The sequence below is a fragment of the Hippoglossus stenolepis genome, chromosome 7, assembly GCF_022539355.2.
Source record: "Hippoglossus stenolepis isolate QCI-W04-F060 chromosome 7, HSTE1.2, whole genome shotgun sequence".
In the NCBI taxonomy this organism is placed as follows: domain Eukaryota; kingdom Metazoa; phylum Chordata; class Actinopteri; order Pleuronectiformes; family Pleuronectidae; genus Hippoglossus; species Hippoglossus stenolepis.
In genome coordinates, this window is record NC_061489.1 from 25,975,322 (window position 1) to 25,991,477 (window position 16,156).

The following is a 16,156-nucleotide window of genomic DNA, read 5'->3' on the forward strand; positions in this document are numbered from 1 at the left end:
AATAAAAGCTTTAAGGTTTTTATCTCAAAGATACAAGTTTGAGATCGAGGAAAGAAAACAATGAATTCAAACATGGAACACGTAGTTTATCTAATTTAAAAATCTATAGGAAACCACTTGCCTTGAAAAAGTAAATCTAACTAGTTATTTTACTTCACATCTTCTTGTTAGTGTCAGTTATAACTGGGATGTATTTACTAGCTTTTGTCAGGTTCCTCCACCTTCTGAAGTGACAGGTGGAATTTACAGGCTTCAGGTAAAACTTGTCCAACTTGATTCAAGACTTTATTGTCCTATTATCCAGGCATTAATGGAAATGTATCTTTCACTGGTGTGTGGCACACAGAACAATACAATGCTGTATTCAAATCTATTTTGAGTTAAAGTTAACGTGTGTCAATTCAAAACTAAATATTAAATTTAAATATAATAATATATTTTACAACAGCAACTATACCTACAGTGAAAAGAGCTGAATTACTCTTGTCACCTGCTAAGTAACACAAACAAACTGATATTCATTCAAATCTGTTAACCTTTCATTTATCTTGTTGAAACCTGCAGAAACCTTAATAACTTTCACAATTAGGTTTTTCAATTTCCCTTGTAATTGGGGCTAAATTGTGTTTGTCTCCCCTGTAGTTATTCCTGCAATCAACAGCTAAACACAAGCAATTATTTAGTAAATTATGAGAAACATAAGCTGTGGTATCAATCTTCCTCGCTCCCGCAGACGGCGACCCGTTGGGCCAGTTCGCCATCATCCAGCAGGACGAGGGCGAGTGGGGCTTGATCGTGAAGGAACGTCTGGACCGAGAGACCAAAGACAGATACACGCTCCGAGTCATCGCCACCGACGGGAAGTCGGAGGCTGCGGTCGCCGTGGACGTCCACGTGCTGGACATCAATGACAACAGTCCGCAGTGTGACCAGGTGAGTTGTCCAGCAGCGGCTCATCAGACATGTTCCCAGTCGTGTCCCAGTCCAAGGCCAAGGAAATTCAATTTTATTTTCTCTGCACATTTTCTTAATTGTGCCAATAAAATCTGAGAATATTGAGCCAGAGAGTCACGCTGCCTGCCAGCGACTCATAAAACCTTCAGTGATAAAGAATCTCATTAACCTTTCAGTGAAGAAATATTTGTGGTTTTTGGATCTAATTTTACTTTTTAAGACGACTATAAAATATTGGTCAACCTCCTGCCACCTGTACTGTAAAACATGGTATTGGTTATTGCTGTATACAAATAAACATTATAATAAAATAGAAATGAAGAGCAGATAATTTCCTCCAGTTAAATTGTGAATGTTTCTTGGAAGAAATAATAATTTTCCTTCAAAGACTCTGAAAAAGTTAAACTCTGCTATACATCACATATTTTCTCGAGTAGCCTCACGGAGAAAAGTGTGATTATCATTATTATCCTCATGTTGCAGCTGGTGTACACAGAGGTGGTGATGGAGAACTCGCCCTCCAGCATGTTTGTGCTGAAGGTTTCCGCCTCAGATCCGGATGTGGGCGCTAATGGCCAGATCTCCTACACCCTCCACGGTCCCGACGCAGACAAGTTCCATCTCGACCACAGGACAGGTATGATGCTGCGTGTTTGGCGTCCGAACACGAGCGCTCCCTCTAAGTGTTTGAGTTGGCGATACCATCGGCACTCTGCAGCTGCTCAGACCGGCTCCGCGCTGACAAGGGCCCAAAAAACATTTCTATTGTCGTGTGTTTTTATCCCCGTTTCCAGAGGCCGCTCGCTCACATCCATCACACTTCATGTCTGTCAAAACATCTGCGTCTCATGTCGTAGACGGCAGCCGATCGACCTGGAAGATATCGGACGGGTTTTAGCCAAACTAACAGAGAAGCTACATCCACATTATTACGTTTAAAGCACATCACTGTTGTTGTTTTCCGAGCTTTTTCGGAAACGTTTTAGTCTGAAAACTGTTTTAATCTAGACATCAATGCTCCTTCCTGATTGGTTCTCCTTAGCTACGACTCGACGACCAGCAGCGAATACAAAGCCTCGTTCACACTTTCTGTCAGGAACTGTTCCACGAGTCCAAGACAAGAAATCCTTCGTCTCACTGTTCACTTTAGTTTCAATTCCTTCGTTGTATTTTCTGAGACTAAAGAACCAACTGCAGAGTAAACAATCAACTTCCTGTTGACACCAGCACAAACACGACCAGTGTACAAGAAACATTTAATGAAATGATTTATGATTTACATTGAAAACTGAATTTTTAATTTCCAGGCGAGCTGTTCACTCTGGCCGTGTTGGACCGTGAGAGGGAGGCGGGGTATAACCTGGTGGCGAAGGCGACGGACGGCGGGGGCCGGTCCTGCCAGGCGGACATCCTGCTGATGATCCAGGACATGAACGACAACCCGCCTCGCTTCTCCTCCAGCCACTACGAGGTCACCGTGTTCGACAACACCACCCTGCGGACGCCCGTCGCCGTCATATACGCCCAAGACCCAGACACCGGTAGGCCGCCGCCGCCATTGAGTCTTTCTATCATCAATTTGGGTGAAAAGGCAAATCAGAGTCACAACACTAAGAACAGAGAGAACATTGTAAACATGTAGTTTCACTCAGGCCAGAACATGTTGTGGCAACACCTTCGTCCTGGTATCACTGATCCTTTTTACACTATTACAGCCTAATGCTCAGGCTTGTCCGTGTGTGTCTGTGTGTGTGTGTGTGTGTGTTTACTGATCCTTAACACAATGAAAGACTGAGCCATTCCCATTCCTGAAACACCCACGTGATGGTTCCATTCCAGCTCTGTCATGAAGGATTTTAATTCTTAACCGTGGCAACATTAAAATCTCACTCTGCTCGTTAGGCCACGGTCATTTCATTCGTTTCTCATTTCCTGTCCAGTTGTTTATTTTGACTCTTTGGGCTTAAGAGTGTGATATTGATCCTAAAGTGTTCGTCTTGGGTGTGAAAGTGTTTGTTTTCATCGGATTTCATCCAAAATATTTTACATGATAAATTAAACCTGATGCGTTGACTGAAAACACATCCCAGTGTGTGTTGGTGCGTGCTGACGCAGAACAAGGGGCTGATGTGTTTTCCTTTCTCCTGTAACATATTCAAACTAGATTTTCTTTTTTAGATTAGTTTCTCTCAGCTTTTTACCACCTCATTTACTTCAACCACAAACCTGTGATACTCAGGAAGTGTCATTTATTCTCTGACGTAGAGCTGAAGAATGTGTGAAACGCAGATTTTATAGAAAGATGGACGACATGACAGCTCCCAAAAGTGAAGCCAAAGCGTCTTGATCGCCACCTAGTGGCTGTCTGCAGTATGAGTTATATATGCTGCGTCCTCCATGTTATCAGATGGGACATGGACCAAACTAAAAGGTCAAAATACACACTGATGTATGTTAAAGTGCTCATTTTTCCAAAAAGGCTGGTTTTGATTCGTGATTTGATGCTATAAAACTGGGTGAAGCATCATGATTGACAGCTGAGAATATGTAGAAGACGCAGACAAGGTTTCATCTTGGAAAGACGATGAGAGTCAAGAGCTTTTGTTGATGCCTCTAGTCCTGTTTCTATTGTGAACGTGTCTGAACGGAAAATCTCCTGCTGCGTTCTTTGTGAAAGTGAAACTCTGGAACACTTTGTCCTAATCATGTCTGAAAAACATCTTCAATTTAGTGTACTGGTGCCAGGATTAAAAAACACCTTGTTCTTTTAGAGTTTATTTCTTTACAGGTACTTCCAGAGTTCACATAAAGACAAACGTCAATCCTCTTCTCACGTAAACGTCTTCTCAAACCTCCGTGTGTGTTTGTTTCTTTCTTCCGTCCTTGTTTATTATCCTATTATTACTCCCTCATGACTTCCTTTTGCTTATTTCTATTTTTCTCTTTCCTGTGATTTACATAAGCCTCTTGTTTTGAATCCCACTTCTGTCTTCTGAGTGTTTTTAGAAAACAATTTGATCACACCGTTGTTGTTTTTTTTTAGCTCTGAACAAACACCAAACCAATTTGAACCAACCTCTACCGACTTAAATGAGCTGGCAACGTTTGGTGCAAATTTCCGCAGCAGTGTTTTTGAATGTTTTATTCATTCGCTGCCTCTGATGGTTGCTTGGTTTTTTTTAAGGTGTTGGAACAGTAAAATCACACAGAAGCACTTTGCTCAGTCACTGGAGGTGTGTGTGTCTGATGTGTGTGTTTGTGATGTGTGTGTGTGATGTCTGTGTGTGTGTGATGTGCCATTCAAATGACTTTACTTCTCACACACACACGTTTACGCTCAAATTTACTTGTTTACGCACAAAAACACAGATTCGCACTTGATAGTCGCATTTAACACAGACTAGGATTTGATACGAATGCACAAAGATGAGAGAAGTTTGACGGGTAAACATTTACACACACACACACACACACACACACACACACACACACACACACACACAAGGGAACAGCAGCAGACAGAACAGCCGCTCCCTCAGATGTGCAGCAGCTTGTCCTCTTTCTCACAGAGCGACGGTGACGAGTGACAAATTTCTTGGGAGTTTATTTCTCAAAGAAATGTCTCGAAAACACAGATGATCGGCCACAAAGACGATTGTCTCAAGACATGACAGAAAAAACATGTGGGAACATCTGTAATAAGAGTCAAACTCGTCCGAGAAGTTTTTATTTGTGCAGATTTCGATTTTTTTGTCTCTCGAGCAACCAGGAAACTTGAGAAAAGTGAGAAACCGGCGACGACACGAAGCAGCTGGACCTCAGACCTTGTGTTTATCGGAGCTTTGTGTTAAAAATGTTGACCTTTGATCGCGGCACGCCCCTTCAGTCGGTGTAATTACACACAAACGGCAGGAACGTGTCCCTGCAGGGGCGTGTGCACGGTGTTCAGGGATCAGGTGAAGCCAGGGATCGACCTGCGAGCTTTGCCACATGCGTCACTGCTTCCTGGTTTTTCCTCACGTCTGATTTCAGGGAATTTAAAAAAATATCCTGAAAATCTCTGTTTTGACATCAAGGGGTCGAAAGGTTTAAGTGCAGCCTAAAAGAAATAAAGAAAACTTGAATTGTAGTATTTGTTTAACAGCTTTCAGCTTCACCTTGTGATCATAAATACTAAAATCTAAACATGTATACATACATAAGGTGCAGGCCTTCAACCTTATAGAAAAGTAAAGCATAGTTTAGAAGAGCATTGTTTGCACAGCACAGTTCTTTTTACTTTACTTTTAAAACTATAAATGCATTTTTTGTTTTAGTTTTTTATATCATTCATCAACCGTTTAGATTTTATGATTCAACCTGACTCTCGTGCTCTGACATCCAGGATTCAAACCACAACATAATCAGATTGTTTAGTGGCTCCATCAGACTTGTTTTCTTTTTGTGACGCACGTGTTAGACGTCGTCTGCTCTTGGTCAGATTGTGGTTAGACTTCCTTGAGAGTTACATGATTTTTCAAATTACAGGTGAATCACCATGAAACTCTCTCAGCCTTTTCTCTGCTGTGCCTTTGTTCCAGATGAGAACAGTAATAACTTCCTGGCGTATTTTTCAATATCCTTACTCTCATCACAAGGATGAAACCAAAGAAAATGTAATTTGATCATTTTCCAAACAAATATAGTGAATATTCAAACTGAACTGATCTGTTTTGTTGCTGCTGATCAATATCTGGTATTATTTCATTTTATTAATCAGTTCTGTGTGTTCACTCTGTGCAGGAATAAACTCCGAGGTGAAGTACTCCCTCCTGGCAGGAGACGACGGTTACTTCTCTGTGGACGAGTTTTCGGGGGTTCTGCGTCTGGAGCGACCTCTGACCTCGGACACCCCGCCCTCCTTCGAGCTGAAGGTGAAAGCCACCGACCGAGGGCTGCCCCGTCACCTCTACTCCATCGCCACCATGACGGTGGACGTGGTTTCCCTGGACAACTACCAGCCCGTCTTCCTGAGCTCCGAGTACACCGCCCAGCTCCCGGAGTCCGTAGCGGTGGGGGTGGAGGTGCTGAGCGTCTCCGCCCTCACCACGGATGGAGGAGGGCCGGAACCTGTCGTGTATCGCATCGTGTCCGGTAACGAGGACGGACGTTTCCTGTTGGACTCAAGAACAGGTCAGTGTTCATCTTCCTCATCGTATCTACAGATTTACACAACTGGTCCTGGTGAAGCATCAGTTCATCATCCTCAGATACAGATTCAGTTGAGACTCGTGGTCACACTGGACCTCAACATGTCGCACAGCAGAACTTTCCTCTTCCTCTTTAGCTCCGAGTCATTAAACGGGGATCGGTCATAAAAGCAATAAGGATTTAATCTAAATTCCTTCTCAGGTTCTTAATGAGTGTTTCACATATTTGCGGTTAATTAGTGAAGTCTTTAAATTAAATTAAATATTTTGTGGATATTAATATGGGTTCATCACTTAACTTCCCAGACGAAGGCCACAGTGTGAAACGCTGCAGGCGAAGTTATAAATTAGAATCGGCCTCATCATTGAAAAACTTTACGGGTAATTAGACGCCTAAACGGCCAGAAGCTCTTTTATAAAAGTCCTCCTCTGTTTTTCTGAGTTACTTTTCTTTATTGTAGTCCAGAGCTGTGAACGTTGCCTGTTCATTTTATTTAATAAAGTAATAAAAGTTTCTTTCTTTTGATGCAAGTTGAGGTTTGTGGTCGAGTTTTGGTGTCCAGAGTTTCCTCGTGCTCTGTCCCCGGCTGGATTTTAAAACTTGCAGAGTTTGGGAGTGAACTGGATTTTGTTCTTTGGACTGTTGTTGCCGATAAATTATTAAAAGCCAGAAGACCCATGTTCATTGTTCGCTGCATTTAGTTTCAGAGTTTGAGGGAGAGTTTGAAAGTTTGTAACAGCAGAGACGTGGCGATCCAGAACTCTGCAGCGTGGATGACCCGGCTGAGAAGAGTCCTCGGGGATAAAGACCTGAGGCGGCTCTGATGCTGGTCCCGTAATCAGTCAAGAATCAGAAACTAAATAGTTTCTCAGCTGAAGTTTTGCTGTCGAGTTATTTCATGTGAGACCTTGAGCGTCTAGGAGGAGGAGGAGGAGGAGGAGGAGGAGGAGAGTTACTGGACATCTCCTGCTGTTCAGTTGCTTCTGTTTTCTCTCACTGTGAATGTTTGTATCTTCCTCTAATCAATAAATCCCCCGATCGTCCTCGAACACGGAATAAACCCACTTCCTCCTCTTTGTTTACTCACTAACAGGAAACTCAGCTGCTCAGGAATTCAAACCTCTGCTCTTCTGAGTGTTTGGTCCTTGTTGTGCTGTGTGTTGTGTTCCCATTAAAACTTTATTTAAACTTTCTAAAGTTTAGATGGACTTAGTTTATATTTTTTTTTTTAAAGCATCCATATCTATGACAGATGGGAGTAGTGAGTGAGATATTAGCTGCAGATGATTTATCAGTAGAAAGTCCCTCAGTAGAGCGCAGACCTCCGTCGAGGCCCGTCAGGCCCCTTATGAAGCCACATTTAATTTTTCAGGCGTTGTCATGTCGTCCATCTTTATACACTATATGTCTATATGTCTATATCGGATCTGCCCCAAAAATATAACGGCCTGTGTCTCATCCTTTTGTGTAATCAGCTGACAAACAAACAAACAAACAAAGTACAGGGGTGAAAACATAACCTCCCTGGTCCTCGTAGTGATTGTGAATTATTAATAAACAGTAACATCTGAATATAAAGTGGTGTTTTAGTTATTTAACTCACCGTGAGGTTGATTCTTCTTTGTTTGCTTTAATTTGATCCCAAATGAAATGTGTGTTTCCTCCCGAACAACCTTCACACCTGCGTTAAAAGCTGTGAAACCTTAAGGCTTCAGGATCCAGAGGAGTTGAGTGAAATATCCATTTAAACTTTGAATTAGCCTTTAAGTTCTCGGAGGAGCCTCGTGAGAAACTCGCTGTTGACTCACTGTCCCCGTCCCATCTGTCGGGCTGACATGAATGTGATTTGCACAACAACGTTTTCATTTGCTTTTGTTGAAGTTAATTGTGAATCAGTTTCTTCTTCAGCCGCCGTGTAATCACAGGAGAATGAGTCACTGTCTGGACGAGACCACCGCCGATAATTTATGAGTTTTGTTTTTTCACGTCCGCTGAATGATTTAATATTATTTAAAAAATAGTAGAAGATGCTAAAAGCCAGAGGCTTCGGTTGTGAGCTCACTGAGCAGAAGGTGTTGATCAGAGTCCTTGCACGCTGCAGTTTCTCATATGTTACTGCAGGTGCCAGGTTTGCTGAGGTTTCACCGACGTGCCGGCGGAGATGTGCCAGAATCACCGAGGGGGTTTGTGATGTGATGGCGCAGAACAGAGGAACGTGTGAAATACGAGAAACTATTCAGTGAAATTGTTATTGTCGCTGTGCACGACACAACTTTGGTGTGAGTGTGTTGTGCATATATGAATTTCAATTTTTACAAGGGATATTCACCATGACGACCGCGTGTGTTTCTTTTGCACATTGAGAAAACTGGAGAAGAACGTTTCTGGAGAGTTAAGCTTCATTTGTGTTGGAGGAGTTAGGACACATCTCAGGTTACACTGTGGTTAAATGAAACATCAGGACTATGGCAGCTGCTCATGTTTCCTCCTACAAGTGGATGATGCTGGTGTTTAATAATTAATTCTGGACTTGACATTAAAAAGCCAGTTTAGTGCAGTTTGATTTAATTGATTAACAACTGAGTGTTGAACTTTATTCTGCTTGTTGAGTTTTATTGTTGTGAGTCTCAGGACCTTTGAAGAAGAGGTCGGTCATGAACGCAGGTTTATTGAAAACCAGATTCTCTTCGTTAACTTCGGCTGAGAATCCTGTAAAAGTTCAAAATGGCTGAAGCTGCCAAACGAGTCTTTGCCTCTTTGCCTCTCGGGCAAACAGGTGAAACTCCTGTTTTCTTCCCTGAATAAGCATCTTGGCACTGAGTTCCCATCAGCCTTTCACTTCCTCCACCACCTGCCACTGCTGCGCTCCCCGAGCTGCTGCTGCTCTATAGAAACAGAACCGCGGTGGAAATAATTCCCATTCAAACAATCCAGCACATTTCCTTCCACCTTTCACACCACGTGAGCGGCAGATCCCAGCAGAGGCTGACGTCCGTCCTTGTAAATCCTGATTGTGCAGGTAATTATGCTAATGAGTCAGATTCATTGTGCTTCTACCAGTTTGAAATCCTGCATTTTGACGGACGCCTGGTTCGTGTGCTGCAGCTCCTGCGCGGCTGCTCGCGCTGCCAGGTTTCTGTCAATAAGGGTTCGTGTCTGTGTTTTACTGAATGAAGCCTGAGCTCATTCTGCACAGCGTGAAGCAGCTTCTCACGAAGAAGAAACTGGGTGAGGAGCTCATTCTGCACAGCGTGAAGCAGCTTCTCACGAAGAAGAAACTGGGTGAAGGTGATTTGTCCCTGTCAACTTAAATGACTCTGATTCCCACATGTCTTAGTGACTCCACACACACACACACACACACACGGCTCCTCTTCTTCATCCTGAGATATTTGTGTTCCTCCAGTTCCACGTCCGTCACGTGTTAGAAACCTCATCAACACGTCTACTCGCTCACCGTGAAGCTTCCTGCTTTATTCTCACATGGACTCAGTCTGTTTTTAGACGGAGACACATTCGTCCTCACTTGTTCACACTGTGTGGACGTCAAACTTTATTTCCGGGGTAAAGCAGGAGTGTAACAAAGCGTTGGTCCATCTGTCAGCACTTCCTCTCCCTCTCTGGGCTGCTCAGGCTCAGTAATTATCCTTTAACAGCCGGATGCAGTAGTTTTTAATTTGATTCAAACTGGAGTAAATAGTGCATCGCATGGGGATAATCTTCCGCTGTGCTCCTGTGAGTATTTCGCTCAGCAGGGGCCGAGCGGGACGGCCACGTCGTTCTCTGTGTGGTTCCCGATGTTCCCAGAGAGAAGCTCAGGGAAGCATCTGTCTCGTTAATGACGGAGGGAACGGCACCAGACGCACGTTTTCCAAACCAATTAGTCGTCACGAGTCTCTTCTCTTTAAAACACTCGGGATAAAGCTCATCTGTACTTATTCAGCTGAAGTTCTATCCACCTCATTTTGAAATGATTTCCTTCAAGAGAGAATATACGTTTTGTATGTTTTTCTAAAGTAGTTATGAGTCCGTTAAGGTTTGACTTGGCTTTAGAAAACGTACAAGCGTCATTAAGAGACGAGAGATTTATGCTTTAACGATTAGATTTTGTGTTTTCAAACAGTATTGTTCACTTTTGTAAGAGAAAAGACTGAAAAGATGAGAACTTACAGGTTTGTTTGTGTAGTTCACTTTGTCACCTCCGAACAGAGCAGCTCACAATTCATTCATTGGAGAATCAGGACAAATTTAAATGTTTCACACTGTGAATTTCACAACTCTTTCTTAACCAATAACCCATGTAAGAGGTTAACATGACCGGTGGGTGGGTAAGTAGGTCACAATACTTTTTAGTAAACACTTGTCAGAGAAGGAAGAATTACTGCAGTTGTTGGGACAAGTAGCTGTCGAGTGGAAACATGTCAGTTTGAATCAGAGCCTCAGAACTGTGAGTCAGCCGTGACTCAAATGTGAACGTAGAAACTCAGTATTCATCTCTTTCTGAGCCGGTAAGTGAACAACTCAAACTTTATTCGGTGCCTCGTGAAGAAGGAGTCGATCTGCTGTGTGATAAACAGAACTCCGGTGAAGAAACGACGAACACGAACGAGACGCATTAATCAGAAAACCTGGAGCTGATCCAGCTGTTTCTCGGCTGAAGAAGGTAGAAAATAAGAATAAATAAAACCAACAGATGAATAAATAACACAGCGTGGAGGCTGTCAAATCTCCTTGATCTCAGAAAAAATCAATAAAGTGAGCCGTGTGTGTACGAGCAGCAAATTATTTTCTCGATGTGACCTGGAGGTGTTTAGTTTGAGGCGAATGGTGGAGTGATGTTATTGTTGGATCCCGGTTTGGTTTCTCTTAATGAAGCGCGGTGGAGACACTGGCTGGAGGCCCAGAAAACAGGCTGTGTGCGTCTCCCCCCCGCTCTGCTGGAGAGCGTGAGCCTGTCGACAGATACACTCGGGCTGTGTGCGCTTCGCTGAGGCCTGTTCACAGCGATGAGCATTGTTTTTACAAAGTTCTGATCTCTGGTTTTTAATTGTATCTATAAAAACTGATAAAAAAAGAAAGACTGAAAAGAGAAACGGTCGTTTTCTTTGAGATGAAATGAGCAACGAGACAAACAGGAATGAAAATACACACAAAAAACAAACTATTGCACTAAACCGTCACAACTCAACAGTATTTTAGCTGGAAAATCAAATATCAAATATCAAATATCAAATATCAATCGCTCATTTGTTCTGACAAATGATATTTTCATCACCAGCAACTGATCAATTGCTCCGTTCTCCCTGAGCTTGCCTGCTCTGTTATAGCAGTAATGATAATAACCTTTGATTTTCTTTGTCACTCTGTCAGTGCAGAGACGCGTCAGTAATAACCAATAAAAATCACACTCCCTTCGAAGCTGTGATGATGAAATGATCAGAGCAGAGCGAGCAGGAGGTGAAGAGAATCCATCTGTTGAAGTTCAGCAGGTCGGCAGCACATCGGATAAATGACGAGTTCAAAACCCGCCGGGCCGAACAGGCGGAGGAAAGCACAGAATGTCCCTTTAGAGACGAACCTCAATTTACAGGAGCGATAAAAGAGGCATCAGACGTGTGGATGACAGAGGACACGTGAGACCGGCAGCTGTGGAGAGACGTGTGGTTCCCGAAAGGTTAAACTTCACTGAGATGACAAAAGAGAGGGGTCACCAGAGATGTCACACGATACCACACACACACACACACACACACGGGGCGGGGGGGGGATAAAGAGAATAGGGTCTGAATGAGGACGAAGGTCATTGTGAATCATGGATCTGAACCAGAATGAATTCAGCTAAATGCTGCTCATGTTACACTGTGAGTGGAATCTGACTTGTTATGCAGGTCTCGTTGGTCTTTAATTTTAAAACCATGAATCCATTGATCATTTCAGACGTGTTATTGAGTTAAAGGTGAATTTTTTACATTCAAGGTTTCTAATTTTCTCAGTTTCGTGTAAACTGGGGTTTTTGCCTCGACCAGACAAATATCAAGCAGTGTAGGAACGATTCAAGGACGTGTGTTGTTTTTACAATATTTTGGCTAAATGATTTTTAAAAAAGCTATTATGCTAAATTGAAATGTTGCTGGATCCTGATCGTTTTTGATTTTCGGGTCTGATGTCAACATCGATATGAGGGAGTAAAGAAATTCAGATACCGATACATCAGCAGATTGTCTAAATACAAAAACTGGCAATGATTCCATGTCGTTATCAAACAAAACAAATGAAAGTGAGGTTTAATATATTTTAACCATAAACTTTATTATAAATAACTAATATTTGGCCTTGTTGTAAATTGAACCTTTCATCCTCTGTGATGCTGCTTCACGATATCGTCCACAGTCCTGAGTCTTCAGCTCGAAACAGTGACGGACGCTCTGTGACTCTAAAGAAACACCTGAACCTGAGATTTCATGTTTTATACACGCAGCTCTATGTGTTGTTCTTAATTTGATCCATTCGTTCCCACAGTTCAGCCTGAAATATTTACTATGTTAAGAAAAGAAAACTCGAAGAACTTCAGATCTTGACTTGAGAAAGTTTTGTGTCCCTGACGAGGCAGCATGTATTTGTAATGACGCCCCCCCCCCGGTGAATCTAACATCTGGAGGTGAGGAGGTCGTAGAACCACACGGAACAAAATCAAAAGGTTTTCTATTAGATGTACTTTAAATGTTACGAATCAAAAGATGTCATCACTACAACATCTGAACACAACACACTTGTTTTAAACTCGGGGTACAAGAGGTTGTGTTCTCAGACTCTTCAGGGAGAATAACGTAGTGTTTGCTCTGTGGTCCTCAGGCCTCCTGACCCTCAGCGCTCCGCTGGATTTCGAAGTTTTGCGGGAGTACTACTTGTCTGTGGAGGGAAGTCGGGGCAAGTCGTCCCTCAGCGACATCACCACGGTTATCATCAACGTGACGGACGTGAACGACAACGCGCCGGTTTTCGGACGGGGCGACTACAGCGCTGACATAACGGAGGACATGACGCCCGGAAGCCTGGTGATGAAGGTAGAGAGCAAGGCACCAACACACGGGGTTACACAGAAACTTCAACTTGTTCAATGTTTCACAAAATTCACAAACTCTGTTTCGTACGTTTTCAGTGAAGCAGAAACAACGAGCTCATATCTCCAGAGTTCTAACTCAGGGACTGTCTGGAGAAAGTCCAGAGCGTTTACACATGTATCGCTACACGAGATATTAAAGGATAAAACCTGTGTTTGGCCTTTTAGATGCAGATCTTGCAGATCATATTTTTACAGTAAAGTTTACTTCAACATCTGCATCACACTCCAGCGAGCAGAGCTGAAAGTTGAAGTGAAGGTTACATTGAATAAATGAATGTTCTTCATCCTGAGTCTTCCAAGTGTTCAGAGTGTGAATAGAAACAGAAACATCAGAAATCTTTCATTGAATCTCTGGATCGAAATGAAATATTTCATATTTCTTCATTATATGTCGCTTCAGTGTTTCCAGTCCCAACACAGACAGACACACACACACACACACACACACACACACACACACACACACACACACACACACACACACACACACAACATGCCTCAGAATTCACATATCAAAGGTAAAACGTATTTTCTCAGAAAACAGAGAAACAACTACACACACATTACAAACTGTAATAAATCAAAATTCAAGTTTGAGACAAAAACACTGAAAGAAAAACTCACGTGTGAAATATGACACATTAATTATTCCACGCACACATCGTGAGATGATCTGGCCAATCTATCGATGACGCACACGTGTAACAATTACACACACACACACACACACACTCATGGTTATCTGACAACATGTCAGCCGTCGTCTGTCAGTCCAGCACCAGAGATAACGCAGCAATAACACAGCTCAGTAGCTCGCTGATGGTCGACCACGCTCGGATGACGAGTCTGTAATCACATGGTTTCATATTTGACATTTTATCTCCCCTGCTTCCATTTTGTCAGTTTTCCCCGTTAACTGTCACCGTTTGAAACAGTTTCCACGTAATATGAGAGGCTCCTCGGTCACAGAGGGGGTGACAGAGGAGGTGACAGAGGAGGTGACAGAGGAGGTGACAGAGGAGGTGACAGAGGAGGTGACAGGAGTTATTGTTACACTGAGCTCAAGTCGTGGAAGTGAAAAACCACAGGATCAGTTTTATTCAAAGAAATCTCCATTTTAATGAGTCACTGGCGTCTCTGGTCGAGCGCAAAAGTTTCTCTTTGGCAAATGAATCAATCTGCGGTTGAAGTTTATAATTTATGTTGTAGAACAGGAAATGGACGTCAGGATGTTGAAGACAAGTCTGAACACAATTATGATTATTAGTAAAATCATGTTTGATTGTCTGTAGTTTTTTGTGTGTGTGTCCTCATATTGAACCGAAGCTAAAACAAGCTCATATTTACAAACCATTGAAGCTCAAAGTATTGTTTGTCTGACCCCCCCGACAGTAGAATTTAGAATTTCTCAACCTAAAATAAAAATATCACCCCAGGTTGCAGCCACTGATCTTGACGGTCCGATCAACAACCTGCTGCGTTACTCCATCGTGAGCGGAGACCCTCTGCAGCAGTTCTCCATCCACCCACGCAGCGGAGAAGTCACGGTGCGGACGGCCGTGGACAGAGAGGAGGTCAGTGTCCGTCTGTGTGTCCAACGAATACAAATGAATACAGAGAAATGACACGGATAAGGAGGAATCATTTCACAAGCATGGGGAATAAAGGGGAGTTGATTAAATAAGCAAAAGACGGAGAAAGAAAAGAAAGTAAAAACAAATAAAAACACAGATTTTCATCTCTTCTCCAGATCCCTCACTACTCTCTGACGGTGCAGGCGGCGGACGAAGGAAATCCTCCTCTGTCCACTGCGGTTCACATCACCATCTCCGTCACTGACGTCAACGACAACCCGCCGGTCTTCTCACAGGTCAACCACAATCTGCTGCTGCAGGTACATCAACCTGAACCTCTCCAGCAGCGTTACATACCCACGCACACAGGAAAGAAGCCAATCCGGAGCATGATTATCAACTGTGGTGAACGTTTGGCCCCATTTGTCTGTCAGTGGCTGCAGATTTCATAGCGAGACCCTGATAATAGCTGCTTGGAACCAGGTGGACATGATAATTATACACTGTCCCACTAATGGACAATCTCCACAGGACCAGAGGCCACACGTCTGATTTCTGTGTGCGTCACCTCCTCCGCGTTCAACGAGCAATGATGCAATTCACCTCGACGAGCGATTATCATTCACCTGCTCAAGTCGCCCTGGTCACATGTCCCGACACTCAGCCAGTAGACAAACTGAGCTGTTCTGTTTCCCTTCACTGTTTGACAAAGTTTACTTGCTTGAAAAAGAAACTGAAATTTGAAGTGAACTATCTTTAACTTTAACCCCTGAGAGCATCGTTTAAAAATGATGCAGTGAGACCTTCACCGTTTTCTACGGGATGGAATAAATTTATGACTCGAGACGTTGAAGCTGCACAGAATACACAATTTGATCCTATCTCCCCTCCGAAGATCCATCAGATGTGCGGCTCCCGGTGATTCAAAGTACGCTTTCTGCCTTTAACCCTGTTTTATTAATTGCTTTGACCCCTGTGGGACACCGTAGACGAGTCTGGCAGATTCATTGCAGCGTGTTGTGGTTGAGAAAAAAAAAACAGCTTCAGAAACCGACCACGTTCGCAGCCTGGAGCGGTTAGATGAATAAAAAGAGAAAGAGCTGTCGGCACCACGCTGCCCTGCAGTGGAAGGAAACCGCCGACCTCACGCAAAACGTCAACAAGTGATATGTAAAATAAACATCAGCCCAGAGAAGAGTTGCCTGTTTCCTCAGCTCAAATAACCCGCGGTGTCCCGGGAGGTGGGGGGGGGGGGAGCCGCGGTCGCATTCATGTGTGAAATTTGATGAGAAAATGCAAAGAGGGGGACTCGCTT

General features: G+C 43.2%; 1 protein-coding gene across 3 annotated transcripts in view; it reads left to right on the forward strand.

Annotated features, from left to right (window-relative positions):
- The window catches only part of fat2 (FAT atypical cadherin 2), a 75,640-nt gene that overhangs the window by 35,802 nt on the left and 23,682 nt on the right, over nt 1-16,156 (forward strand). For all 3 annotated transcript variants that reach the window (XR_007032840.1, XM_035160522.2, XM_047340638.1), the window contains exons 13-19: nt 734-933; nt 1,438-1,591; nt 2,262-2,495; nt 5,737-6,126; nt 12,997-13,208; nt 14,704-14,841; nt 15,018-15,161. Coding sequence is in view for 2 of the 3 variants with exons in the window: in XM_035160522.2 (XP_035016413.2) it covers nt 734-933; nt 1,438-1,591; nt 2,262-2,495; nt 5,737-6,126; nt 12,997-13,208; nt 14,704-14,841; nt 15,018-15,161 (1,472 nt within the window). In the remaining variant the exon portion in view is untranslated. The remainder of the gene's footprint in view (nt 1-733; nt 934-1,437; nt 1,592-2,261; nt 2,496-5,736; nt 6,127-12,996; nt 13,209-14,703; nt 14,842-15,017; nt 15,162-16,156) is intronic.